The following is a 13,651-nucleotide window of genomic DNA, read 5'->3' as shown; positions in this document are numbered from 1 at the left end:
ACAAGGATATATTGCACAACACAGGGAACACAGCCAACATTTTATAACTATAAATGGAATATAACCTTTAAAATTGTGAATCACTATGTTATACACCTGAAACATATAATGTTGGACATTGACTCTACTTCAATTTAAAAAAAAGTTATAAAAAAGAAACAAGAGGCTTTATAGCAGAAAGGTTAAGCCTACGGGCTCTAGGGGCAGCCTAGCTGTGTTCCCATCCTGGCTCCCCTAATTTTCCAGTTTTATGACCCTGAACTTTTAGTTTCCTCATCTGTAAAATGGGGACAACCAAAAATGCCTACTCAGAGGGCTGTGGTTCGGCTTACATGAGATAAATCCAGGTGAAAGGTTTGGCCAAGAGCGAGTGCTCTATAAATATTTTTTTAAATTTTTATTTATTTATTTACGGCTACATTGGGTCTTCGTTGCTGTGCACGGGCTTTCTCTAATTGTGGCAAGCAGGGGCTCCTCCTTGTTATGGTGCACGGGCTTCTCATTGTAGTGGTTTCTCTTGTTGTGGAGCACAGGCTTTAGGCGTTTGGGCTCAGCAGTTGTGGCTCGCGGGCTCTAGAGCACGGGCTCAGTAGTTGTGGCACACGGGCTTAGTTACTCCGTGGCATGTGGAATCTTCCCCGACCAGGGCTCGAACCTGTGTCCCCTGCATTGGCAGGCGGATTCTTAACCACTGAGCCTCCAGGGAAGTCCCCTCTATAAATATTAAGTACTATTATTAGAGAGTAGTTAGGAAATAATAGGAAGCCATCCAGAAAGCAGGAAATAAAACACCAAGCTCGTTTCCCACAATTTTACTCAAGCTCCCAGAAAATACTTCCTCCCACCTTGTTCAAGTAAGCTCATATTCTTGGGAAAACAGCAAGGGGGTATGGGGACTCCAGTCCCCGCGTCTGTCTCCTTCTCCAGCACCCTGGCACCTCTCTGCGGCTCTAATCTCTCCCCGCAGCTGGTAATCGGCATGCTCACAGCCTCCTTAATTTTCAGTCTCACAAGCCCTGCCAGGTCTGTGTGTGGCGCTTCTCAGCCCGTTCAGAACTGACCTCTGAAATCAGTATGCCCCGCCAAAGTGGATAGCAGCTGGGACAGCTCTGAAAAAGGCCCATCCGAAACCTGAGCACCTCCCACAGGGTCCAATCCCCAAACCCAGCTTTGGGCCAGCCCCACTGCTAGGCCAGCTCAGGCTGAGTCAGAACTGCCATCAGACTGATTCAAAATGAAATGCTTTGCAGGCAAGGTGTGGGGTGGTGACATGGAAAATACCACTCAAATTCAAGCTGCTCGGAAAGGAAACTTCTACTCTACGCTGGGCCTGGAAGGACCTAATAGCGTCCCGACTACTGAATTACAGACTGTGGCCCTTGGGTCATTCTAGAACAGATAAAGAAGGAATTTACTTTTTGCTTCTGAAATTGCAAGAATGATAATATCAGGCTGAACGGCCTCAAGGCACCGGCTCACCAGCGCTGGTGAAGTCCTCAGCTTCCCTGTCTTCAGGTCCTTGTGGGTGATCTGGAGTTGGTCCAGGGGCAGAGCTGGCATTGTGCTGCATTGACCCTCCTGAAAGGAATATGGATGGGAAGAAGACAGCAGACACAGAGGCTCCTGGGGGCAGGGGCCTGCATTGGGGCTGATCCCAGAGCCAGGAGAGAAGCTTCAACCTCTGGCCTCAAAGGCTTCAAAGGCCTGCTTCCTGTACCTACTAATCTAGACCAAAGTGACTTTTTTGCCTAAAGCAGCAGTTATCAGCTGAGGAGGAAAACACTCCCCAGGTGACTCCTGAAATATTCCCACCCAAATTGAGAAGTACTGGTTAAAAGTACCTAGATTATCTTTATTATGGCTCCAGGTCCGTGCCCTCCTTGGCCTGTGAACTCTGTGAAGACAGTACCTGGACTCTCCTTCTCTTGCCACCTTTCCTGTGACAAGCATAGGCCTGATACAGAGGTGGCTTCATCAAATATTTCATGAACAATTGAATATGAGGATACTTTTCTTACCACTCTAACCAGATTTTAAGTCTTTTGAGGGTTGGAGCCATGGGCCTTTCTTCACTTGCAGAGGGAGTTAAGAGTTTACAACCTTTCTAGGCTTCAGGGAAGAAGGACATGGATAAACAGAAGGACCAGGGAGGGCAACAGAATTCACAGAAAACTGCCAGAGCAAGCTCCTTTCTAGAGAGGCACAAACTGGCCTCAGAGTCAATGAGCAGCAGACACCACGTCTCCTGTCTTCCCATCCAATGCTCTTTTCTCAATACAACTTGGCCTGACCTGCAGAAGGACATGCGTATTGGCTGAATCATGGCACAGAAGTGACTCAGGCCTCAGACATGCCACAAAAGGCCAGCACAGTCTCAATGATGACATGAAGACATATCAAGGCTGGGATGAGGAAATCATCACCTCCTGAATCCTCACAGAGGAGCTGAGGGGCATGGTCAGCCATGAGTTACTGGAGTCCCAGCTCTCAGATATTAGGCCTGGCCCTGGTGTTATGAAGACAGACTGATAAAGCAGGGTCTCTGCCCTGGGGGAGCTTCTGATCCAATAATAATAATGACAATAGCAGCGGCGGAAACATGCTTCTCATGTGCTGGTGCTCTTCTCAGTACTTTTCAGCATGAACTCGCTTTATGCACCTTAAGTTGCTTTACATGTATTAATGCTCGTAACAACTCTAAGGTTGGTACTATTATTACCTTCATTTTATCAATGAGGTAACAGAGGCTTGGAGAAGATAAGAAACTTGCCCTAGGTCTCAGAGTTAGTGGCTGGTGAAGCACGCTGGCTCTTAACCATTCGCTGTACTGAGTCTAGTGCACTTGAGCTGGTGGGGGCTGTGGCTGTCGGAGAAGCATTTCTAGAGGAGTGCCTGAAGGCTCAGGAGAGCCTGAGTTGAGTCTTGAGAGTGGAGACTGGCCAGGGAAGAAGGATGTCCCAGGCAGAGGAAACGGCAGGAGCAAAGGTAAGGAGGTAGGAAGCAGCTTGGTATACGAGGAACCTTGGTTCAGCGGCTGCTTTAAAGACTGTGAAGATATCCATCTTCACATGGGATGCAAAGACAGAGGTCCAGTCTGTCTAGTCCTCGAGGCTTGTTCCAGCTCTAGGATCGCAGTGGATAGTGGATCAGACACATGGTCCCTGTGTCTGAGCTTTCATCTTTCACCTTTGCAACATGTAGATAACACCATCTGTTGTATATACATTACTTCTAATCAAGTTACTATCTTACTAGCCTTTTGCAATAACCCAGATAAGAACGACAAGGATTATTATGCTCAGATGTCCTAAGAGGGGCCCTGATTTGCTCAGGTAAATACATGAGTGGCCAAGTTGAAACTGAAGCCCAGCTCTTGTGCCTGGACACTTGGGTCTCTTGTGCTGATGCTAAAAATACTTCTTTCCTAACCCCTCAGCGATGCTGGGAGGGCAGCTGGAAACATCAGTGGTTGGCTCACCAGTGCAGAAGTCACAAGCCCAGTCCTTTCCATACTTACCTTCCAAAGACAGTAGTGGGAGTGTCCAGTGTGGAGACCTAGGGTGGGGAAAGAGTCATAATGAGGAGGCGGCTCTCCACCCTTATAATTCTAGGCCCCATAGTTCAGGCCTAGACAGGTAGAGACGGCACCTGCTTTTGGAAGAAATCTACTCCTACAAGCCAGTGCCTGTAAGGGTAGTTCAGACCCAGGCTGGTGTGATGGTTGAAAGAAAAGTTTATAGTTCTACAGCCTGGGTTCAAATCCTGGCTCCATCCTACCCATGTTGAGACCTTGAGACAGTTCCTTAACATCTCTAAGCCTTGATTTCCTCATCTGTAAAATTGGGATAATAACAGCACATAATCTCATAAGCTCTCAGGGTTGGCATGAGAAGTAACCAGTACTAAGTCATCAGGATAGTACTTGGCATATAATAAGCACTCAGTAAAGTTCACTTGTTGTTATTATTCAAGTCCCAATCATAAGCAGAGCACTTTGGGCTTCCTCAGTTACTCGACAAACACTAACTGAATACATTCTGGGTCCTGGGCATGTAAATGACTATCATTCCGTGTAGTTAGAGCTGTAACTGGAAATTTCCAGAACAAGCACAGCAGAGAAAGGAAGGATGTCACAGAGAAGATGACTTACAACCTGGCTGTTGAAGGATAGGAGGAAAAGATGAAAAGGAAGGACATTCCAAGCAAAGAGCAAGCATGAGCAAAGGCTCAGAGCCTGTGGCTCTGAAGGAAGAGGGAGACATTTGGGATGGCTGAAAACACAAGGTCAGAGAGGGGGTGACAGAAGTGGAGAGAAGAGGTTGGATAGGAAAGATGCAGCCATGTTAAAAAGAGCCTCAAATGCTATGCTGAAGATTTTGGCCTTTCATTTGAAGGCAGTGAGGCGTCATTTAAGTAGAGGAGAGACACCATCAGAAAGAGAAGATAATAACTTGGTGCAGGAGAGGCCTTCTTTGAACCACTGGAGAGCAAACACTGTGTTCAATAACTGTGTTAATAGGCCATTCAAAGAGTTTTTGAGTACCTACTATGTGCCAGGCACGGAAGCCTGCCTGGAGAATCCTAAGGCGGGCAAGTAACAGACCTGATTCTGCCTTTCATAGTGTTTACAGTCTTGATGGTTAAGACAGATATGAACCAGACAGCCATACAAACAAGTAAAACTCAACACCGTGAGTATGCTATGCAGGTAAGGCCCTTGGGACTATGACAGCATTTAACAGAGTGAACTAACTTTAGGGAGAGAGGATGTCAAGGAAGTTTTGAGTTTTCATCTCAAGTATGAATAGAAATTAACTAGGCAACGACTGGACTCTAAGTTCCAAAAGGATAAGGACCATGACCATGATGATATCTGTGCCCCACCAATGCATCCTCAGTGCCAAGCAGGGCAGTAGATGCCACAAATTAGGAAAGGGCCCCATAGTGACCAATTTCAATAAGTCCTGGGAGCATCCCCAGGGATACTGCTGCCTCAGTTTCTGTCTTCACCCTTCTGGTCTCAATTCAATATTACTCTTCTCAGAGACCTTACCAGACTACCCTATCTAAAGTATCCACTCCCCTAGTTACTGTCATATCTTTAATTACCTAGCGCATTTATTTGTCGTTGACTGTCTCCGCTCATTAGACTGTAAGCTCCATGAGGGCGGGAGCCTTGTCTGTCTTGCTCTGTTTGTATCCCCAGTACCTAGATCTGTGCCCGGCACATAGAAGGCGCTGGACATATATTTGTTGAACGAATTAATGAACGCTGACGAAACTGAAGCTCGGGGTGAAGTGGGAGAATCGTGACTCGTCCAAGGCCAAGGTCACTCTCGGGCCGATCCTCGAATCCGAGACTCTAAGCTCTGGCGGCCTAATTGGGCGGGGGTCGGTGGAGGGGTAGGAGGAACGGGGCGACTCGCGGCCCCTGGGGCAGTGTAACGCTTGGCCCTGCCGTGTAGGCAGGGAGGCCCGAGGCCGCGTAAGGCACGGCTGCGGCCCTTCCCAGGTCCGATGCCCCACATCCGGCAGGGCCCAGCCACGCACTCACCTCGGCGGCTCCACTGCCGGCGCTGTACCGCCGCCGCCACAGCCGCCGCGGTCCACGATGACAGCTCCCACAGCGCCGGCACTTCCGGGGTCAAACTGCGCTTCCGCAGGCGCAGACAGGAAGCCTCGGCCCGGCCCCGCCCCCGAAGCCAACTGCCGCCGGGAAGCCGGGCCCGGGGCCACGCCCCCAGCCGCAAGACTCTGCCCCCATTAGGAACAGCCCACTGTCCCCCCTTAGCTCTCTTTATGCTTTTGCAGAGAGAATGGAAGGTGGGCGGAGAGCAGGTATGGTTCCACCTCTTGGAAAAAACAAGTATGGTACCTGGGTTCTTAGGATCCCAGGCTTCCACCTCCTTCCTTAACCTGCTCATTCATAATCTCAAGTCCAGGAGGAATTCTGCAGCTGAATGCTGCAAGCTGTGTCAGAACACTGAATGCTTCCCTTTATTGACATCATTTTTTCAGGCAAACTGAACATCCAGTGATATGGAAGGGACAGAAAAAAAGTGCCAGTAACTCCATGTTTTTTTCTTCTGGCATCACATCCATTGGCCACACAGGAAATATAATTTGTATCTTTGTGGTTGGTTGGAAGACAATAATGTGTGGCAGCCTTTGGTACAGAGAAAGCTTAAAATAGGACTTCTGGCAAAAGTGTATGGATTGGTCTCATCATTCCCGATGGGTATTAATATCACTGAAGTTTTAGAGTGAAATAACATGACTATAAAAAGAGAAAAACATCCAATAAGACACCTGACTTCTCTAAACATGTCTCAGTTTCCTCATCTGTCAAAAGGGGTCATTGATACCCACTTCATCATCATTAGGAGACTTAATGAGATAATACAGACAATAGCAAGCACATAGTAGGTGCTCAAAAAATTGAATGGAGAGAAAGGAAGGAAGAAGAGGAGGAAGGGAGGAAGGAAGGAAGGAGACTCCCTATCAGTTGGAGTGTTAACCCTTATACATATATATATATATATATTTTTTTTTTTTTTTTTAGCGGTACGCGTGCCTCTCACTGCTGCGGCCTCCCCCACCGCGGAGCAGAGGCCCCGGACGCGCAGGTCCAGCAGCCACGGCTCACAGGCCCAGCTGCTCCGCAGCACGTGGGACCCTCCCGGACCGGGGCACGAACCCGCGTCCCCTGCATCGGCAGGCGGACTCCCAACCACTTGCGCCAACAGGGAAGCCCTAACCCTTATGTTTATTTCATCTTTGTTTTCTCTTCTTTGCCTGAAAAGATTAGTGAGGAATGTGAGCTTCCAAAGGAGGCATCCTTGTCTGAGCTATCATATGTCCAACTGAAATGAGATTAAAAAGCCACTATAGGGACTTCCCTGGTGGTCCAGTGGTTAAAAATCTGCCTTCCAATGCAGGGGTTGTGGGTTCGATCCCTGGTTGGGGTACCAGGGATCCCACATGCTGCGCGGCAACTAAGCCTGCGCACTCTAGTGTCCGCGCACAAGGAAAGATCCCACATGCCGCAACGAAGATCCCGTGTGCTGCAACTAAGTCCCGACGCAGCCAAATAAATAAATAAAATTTTTTAAAAAAACCACTTTAACAGGAGAAATCTTAAACCATGTATTAGTTACACACAAGTATGGAGGAATGTGGGGGCCTCTATTCTCTAAATTAAAAGAAACACAACAACAACTAACTTACTTTAAGAGCAATTATTTGGGTTGGCAAAGGAGGCGAGTGTCTGTGGTGCTCATAATCAGTCAAGTCTAGGGATAACTAAAGAGAAAAACTGTCAGGAGTTGGAGCTAGAAAATCAGCACAGGAATATCTGGGACTGAGTCCCACATGGCCCAGATGCTCTGAGTCACCTAAAATGAATCAGTATTGCCTTTGTGTTTCTATCCTCCAGCAAGTGTGTATTTGCAGAGCACCCATTGTTGGGGTTAGCTGTTGTGTGGCCCACACAGTGTTCATTTCCTGTTTTCCAACTCACAGCAGCTTGACTACTCCTCAGAGAACCATCCTTCCCGCTTCAGTCCACATGGAGTAGGACTGACTCTTCACCCAGAGTTGAGGGGTGTACAACTGTATTAGTTATCTATTGCTGTGCAACAAATCACCCCAAAACTCAGTGGTTTAGAACAGTAATAATTATTTATTATTTCACATGGTTTCTGTGGGTTAAGGATGCCAAATTGGCTTGGCTGGGTGGATCTGGCTCAGGGTCTCTCATGAAGATGCAATCAGATGTCAGTTGGGACTGCACTCCTCTGAAGGCTTGATCAGAGCTAAAGAACCCACCTCCAGGTGGATCCGCTCATGTGGCTGGCAGGTTGGTAACAACTGTTGGCCAGAGGCCACAGTTCCTCTCCACAGGGCTGCTTGAGTATCTCCACAACATGGTTCCTGGCTTCCTTCAGAGGGAGCAATCCAAGATATCAAAGCAGAAGCAGCTGTGCCTCTATGATTTAGCCTTAGCAGTCACATGCCATGACTTCATCCATATTTCTGTTGGTCACAAAGGCCAGCTGTTGTTCAGCATGGAGGAGACAAAGGACATGAATATCAGAAGGCAAGATCATTGGGGGTCATCTTGGAAAGTGGCTACCACATGGATCTGAGTCTGGCAATCAGCATATTCCAAACCCTCAGCCATAGTGACTGGCTCAAGAATAGATACATGATCCAAATTATACCAAATTCTGAGATCTTTATTGGAGTCAAGAAGAAAGAAAAGTTCTCTTTCTTTTTTTCGGTCGCGCCATGCAACGTGCAGGATCTTTGATCCCCCAACCAGGGATCGAACCTGTGCCCCCTGCAGTGGAAGCGCAGCATCTTAACCACTGGACCACCAGGGAAGTCCCCCAACCCAAGCTTCTTTACATGGTGGTTGGGTCCCCACAGAGTAACAGTGGGAGCTGCCAGATCTTTTGAGGCCTAGGCTCTGATACTCATACAACATCACTTCCTCCATGTTCTATTGGTCAAAGCAAGTTATAAGGCCAGCTCTGATTCATGGGGAGAGGAAGTAGCCCTCCTGCCCCATCCACAAGCAGCCACTCATCTACTTTCTGTCTCTATAGATTTTTTTTTTTTTTTTTTTTTTGCGGTACGCGGACCTCTCATTGCTGTGGCCTCTCCCGTTGCAGAGCATAGGCTCCAGACGCGCAGGCTCAGCGGCCATGGCTCACGGGCCCAGCTGCTCCGTGGCATGTGGGATCTTCCTGGACCGGGGCACGAACCCGTGCCCCCTGCATCGGCAGGCAGACTCTCAACCACTGCGCCACCAGGAAAGCCCTCTATAGATTTTTGATGGCCGTTTTACAGGCAACCTACAACAGCTAGGGAGACTATGCAATAAGAGAGATTTGTGTGGGAGATAATGGTGTTTTGAGCTCTGGCAGTAGCAAAGTATCCTCAGGAGAAAATGAAACAATAGCAGTGAAATCTCTTTGCAAAGTGTTACATAAAAATACAAATTTCATAATCTACACTGTCCCTAGCCAGGAACTGCTGTCCCCAGCAGCTTTCTGTTAAGCCAGGCTTTCTCTCCATAGGCCGTGTCTGTCCAATCCCCCTGCCCTCTGTCGAGTTCATCAAAGCTTCTGCTGACTCAAGAAGAATCTAGAGAATGATCACTGCAGTGAAAGCCTCAAATCATCCCCCAGGGCCCCTAATAACAAAACATCTGCTTGCCATTCTTTCCTTTCCCTCTGGGTTTTAGTGAGAAAGCAGCATTAAATGAAGATAATGATAAACAACTTAAAAACTAAGCCTCCTGGCTTCCAAGAAGGGAGGCTTAATTTGAAGGCAGTTTATTATCCACTCTATAATTTACAGATAGTGGTTATCTTGCCTTCCGTCACTGGTCTGCAAACAGTAGTTGGAAAGATTAAAAAAAGTCCGGACTTCCCTGGTGGTGCAGTGGTTAAGAATCTACCTGCCAGTGCAAGGGACATGGGTTCAAGCCCTGGTCTGGGAAGATCCAACATGCCGTGGAGCAACTAAGCCCGTGCGCCACAACTACTGAGCCTGTGCTCTAGAGCCCGCGAGCCACAACTACTGAAGTCCACGCACCTAGAGCCCGTGCTCCGCAACGAGAGAAGCCACTGCAATGAGAAGCCTGTGCACCGCAACGAAGAATAGCCCCCACTTGCCTCAACTAGAGAAAGACTGCACACAGCAACGGAGACCCAGTGCAGCCACAAAATAAAACAAAATTTTAAAAAAAGTCCAAGCTAATGCATTTTAGAAAGAAAAGGGCAGAGAACCCCCAAGTCAAAGAAAAGAATATTATCAAACATGTAGTCCAGATTTCTCATTTGGTGGGTAAGGGAACTGAGGCCCAGAAAGGGGATGAGACTTGCCCAGAGAGGTCCACAGCTGGCGGGTGGCCAAAGGGGCACAGGAATTGAAATCTCCATGCTGGCTCCAGCCAAAAGCTCCACCCAGGGAGATGAAAGTGTAGCTCTGTCTGCCCCATGCTGCTCAGAGACTGCACTCAGACCACCCATCGAAGTGGCAATTGGCACATCCGGGCTCTCAGTAATCATCAGTGTGGGACGATGGAGCCACAGAACCGGGGGTAGAAATAATTCCTCAAGGGCTGCGACCAGGTTTAAATTGCAGCGAGGGCTGGGCAGGGGGATTTTTGCTTCACTTTAAGATTGAATATTTTTTATTTGGTAGCGTCTCAGACTTTTCATGTAGGCTCTGAGATGAAGGGCTTTCAAAAGGCACCTCCAGCTACTCTGGTGACGGGAAAGGTAGGTACTTGATGTTTTTAACCATTAAGCCTGGGGTTTCAATATGGTGGAATAGTGCCAGCTCTTTAGCTGTCCTTTGGAGAGCATGAAAAGAAGTTACTGGAAGATATGCCTTGACTATCATGAAAACAGAGGAACCTTGCCTTCTCATGTTTCTGGGTGTTTTCTCCCTGGGCCACATAGTCCCCAGCGGACTCCAGAATGCAGCCACTCTGACCTTCTAATTTCTTAAATGCCCCGGTCCCTTCACACTTCAGGGCACTAGCCATGCTGCTTCCTCAGCCTGAAATGCCCCCCATGCTCTCCTTATCAAGGTAAAGCCTTCATCTCTTCTTTTCCCAGGTTATAATCATTTTCCCGATATATACACTCCTAGCTAGCTCCCTGAATTTCCCCATGTATCACTGCTCACAGTTCATCATCTTGTATTTTTTGTGAGATTATTTAATCAGTGACTGCCTCCCTCATTAGACTATGTGTCCTGACAAGTTATGAACCTCATCTGTTTTGTTCCCTAAACTTATTCCCAATTCTCAGCTTAGTACCTGGCACCTAATTGCATGCAATAAATATTTGCTGAATGAATGATTGAATCAAAGTGCCAAGATAGTCTAGAATGACTCTTCTTTCTTAAAAATATTTATTTATTTATTTATCTGGTTGCACCAGGTCTTAGTTGTGGCAGGCAGGCTCCTTAGTTGTGGAATGCATACTCTTAGTTGCGGCATGCGAACTCTTATTTGAGGCATGCGAACTCTTATTCGCAGCATGCATGTGGGATCTAGTTCCCAGACCAGGGATCAAACCCAGGCCCCCTGCATTGGGAGTGTGGAGACTTATCCACTGTGCTACCAGGGTAGTCCTAAGAACAATGCTTCTAATTCCAAGTAAAGAAACTGTGGCCCAGAGATGGGCAATGGTTTCCCCAGGATCACATGCAGGCATCTAATAGGTCCTTGCTGATTATTCACTCCCTTAAAATACCTTGGCACGTGGGACACAGCCACTTCAAGGCAATGCAAGGCTGAGGGACTCAGCTGTGTTCCATACTCTGGACAACTGTAGTCCTCTCCTTAGCAGCAGGCTCCCCATGAGGCAGGAATTCTAAACCTGAGTCAATGAAGGGGCTCCAGGATCTATGCATCCCCTGAAATGTATGCAGGTATACTGGGGAGCTTTTTTCAGTAGAAGGGCTGCCAGGTTTTATCCGGACTTTAAATGAGCAAGATCCCCAAATGCTAAGAATCACTCACACTAGCTCTCTGCTGAATCTCTTCTTTCCCTCTCACTAGAAAAGCCACTCCACGGCCCAAGAATCTCTGGCAGCAGAAACATGGCTTAGTGTGGGGCTGTGAGGCTAGCAGAGGTCAGGGCTAAGTGGCTAACACGTGCAATCAGAGAGAAATGCATTTTCAGCTTCAGCCGGTTGAGGGTATCAGGGAAAGCTTCCTGGAATAGGTGCCAATTAAGCTGGGCTGTAGTGAACTGTGAAGGTTTGAGGGGCTAGAAGTGATGTAGGGAGAGGGATAGGGTCCCCAATTCCCTTCTGGGAGCCCCAATGTCCTCATCAACTCCCCATGCCCCAAAGGAGAGGTCATTTAAACTGTCTAGCATCAGAGTCTTTTGGGTCCAGACACCAGCCTGGCTGTAGAATCTCTTTTTCCTTCTCCCTTTTGAAGGCAACACAGGCTGTTTTTGTGATGCCAGCCATCGCCGGCAACCCTTTGTCCCCTCTGTTGAATTATTCATCCGGTGAGATGAATTATTAATTTCTAATTTTGTACAGCAAATGCCAGGCAAACAGGTAGAAATGGATTTGGGACCCTGGGCATGGAGCCACAGACCTCCCCAGGTCCCCTTAAGCACAGGCCACCAGGGCCAAGAAATTATGCAGGAATTTGCAAGGGTCTCGCCCTGGAATGCATTTGACTGAGGGCGAAGTTGGTACAAGATCATGGTGCCCCTTGAAGTGGCTGGGCTCCACTCTCCTCTGGCTCTCAGGCACGTTGCTTTCCTGGGTCTTCGCTGTGGCGATCCTGACTGGCTCCAGTGCTAGGCTGTATTGCGTGTCCACAGTGGGCCCAGCTGCATTCTGTGGAGTGAGTTGGATTTGATTCTGAGCCTAGAATCTAAGTGGCTCAGGGTTAATCAAGCAGGATTTTTCAACCATAGCCCTGTTGACATTTTGGCCCAGATAACTCTTTTTTGGGGACTGTTCTGTGCATTGTAGGATGTGGAGCAGCATTCCTGGCCTCTACCCACTAGACGCCAGTAGCATACCTCCCCCTGCCCCCAGCTGTGGCAACCAAAAAGTCTTGACATTGTCAAGTGTCCCCTCCGGGGCAAAGTTGCTCCCACTTGAGAGCCACTGGGTTAGTGCTTTCACTTCTTTGAGTCTTTTTCTTTCTTCTTCTTCTCCTATCTATTCAGTGGGGATCTAGGTAGTAATTACCAAGGTGAAATATGATGGTCAAACAAGATCACAGATGTAAGGTCTCCACTTGTTCAGAGTGTCCCCATCCTGGGACATTTCTGTTATAGGAACTGACGGTTCTCTTTTATTACTGAGTCCAGGTCTCAGTTAGGATTGTGTTCAGCTGCAGGTAACAGAACAACCACCTTAACCTGACTTGAACAGTGAAGGGGAGTGATTGGTTCATATAACTGGAGTCCCAGAAGTAAGTTGATCTTCAGGTTTGGTTGATCCCACAATTCACCCATGTCCTCATCCTCAGGGACCAGTTCTTTCTGTCTTTTTGCTCTGCCATATACAGTGAGGGTTTCTACTGAGATTGGTTCACCTTCGGGCCCTAGAAAGATCTTCAACAGCCGTCAGCACCATGGGCCTTCTTATTCACTTCAGGGTCTGAAAGAACACATCTGTTCCTGCATTCCAAGCCAGAGTCCTGAGAGACAACCTGACTGGGCCACTTAAGTCACAAGCCCACTTTGAAATTAGCATCTACATTCAGTAGAATGGGTGTGCTGTGTGGTTTATGCCCATCAAGTCCCACCCCTGGAACTTGGGATGGAATCACCTTTCCCAGGGTATGGCTGTGTAGATACTCAAATGAAGAAATGAAGATCTTAGCACCAACAGGATCCAGTGAGTGTTCTAGAACCAATCATTCTAGTGGAGGGGAGGAATAGACTAGTTGATTGGCTGGACCTGGGTCTTGGCCAACCCTTGGAGATGAGGGCATGGGGAGGTGGGGAAGTCAGCCTCACCCAAGTGGAGGGACTGAAAGGGGGGGAAGCTTGGTTTCCTAATCCCCAAATAGGGATGCAGCTACCAGGAAAGGGCATAAATGGATGCTGGGCAGGCAAGAATAAAAGGTGTCCATTGAATGAGGTCAAGA

The 13,651-nt window shown here is 48.0% G+C and overlaps 1 protein-coding gene across 6 annotated transcripts in view; it reads right to left on the bottom strand.

Annotated features, from left to right (window-relative positions):
• The window catches only part of ASCC2 (activating signal cointegrator 1 complex subunit 2), a 41,564-nt gene extending 35,924 nt beyond the window's left edge, over positions 1-5,640 (bottom strand). For 4 of the 6 annotated variants that reach the window (XM_030860762.2, XM_070046947.1, XM_070046948.1 and 1 more), the window contains exons 1-3: positions 5,555-5,640; positions 3,518-3,555; positions 1,480-1,578 (exon numbers count right to left, since the gene is read on the bottom strand). In XM_030860762.2, the coding sequence (XP_030716622.1) occupies positions 1,480-1,560 (81 nt within the window). In that variant the 5' untranslated portion in view covers positions 1,561-1,578; positions 3,518-3,555; positions 5,555-5,640. The remainder of the gene's footprint in view (positions 1-1,479; positions 1,579-3,517; positions 3,556-5,554) is intronic. The other 2 variants (XM_060310248.1, XM_060310251.1) reach the window with 1 other exon arrangement.
• Between the last annotated feature and the right edge of the window lie 8,011 nt (positions 5,641-13,651).

This window comes from Globicephala melas, chromosome 13, assembly GCF_963455315.2.
Source record: "Globicephala melas chromosome 13, mGloMel1.2, whole genome shotgun sequence".
NCBI classification, from domain to species: Eukaryota; Metazoa; Chordata; class Mammalia; order Artiodactyla; family Delphinidae; genus Globicephala; species Globicephala melas.
The sequence above is the reverse complement of the archived record's forward strand: the minus strand, read 5'-3'. Positions and strand labels throughout refer to the sequence as shown.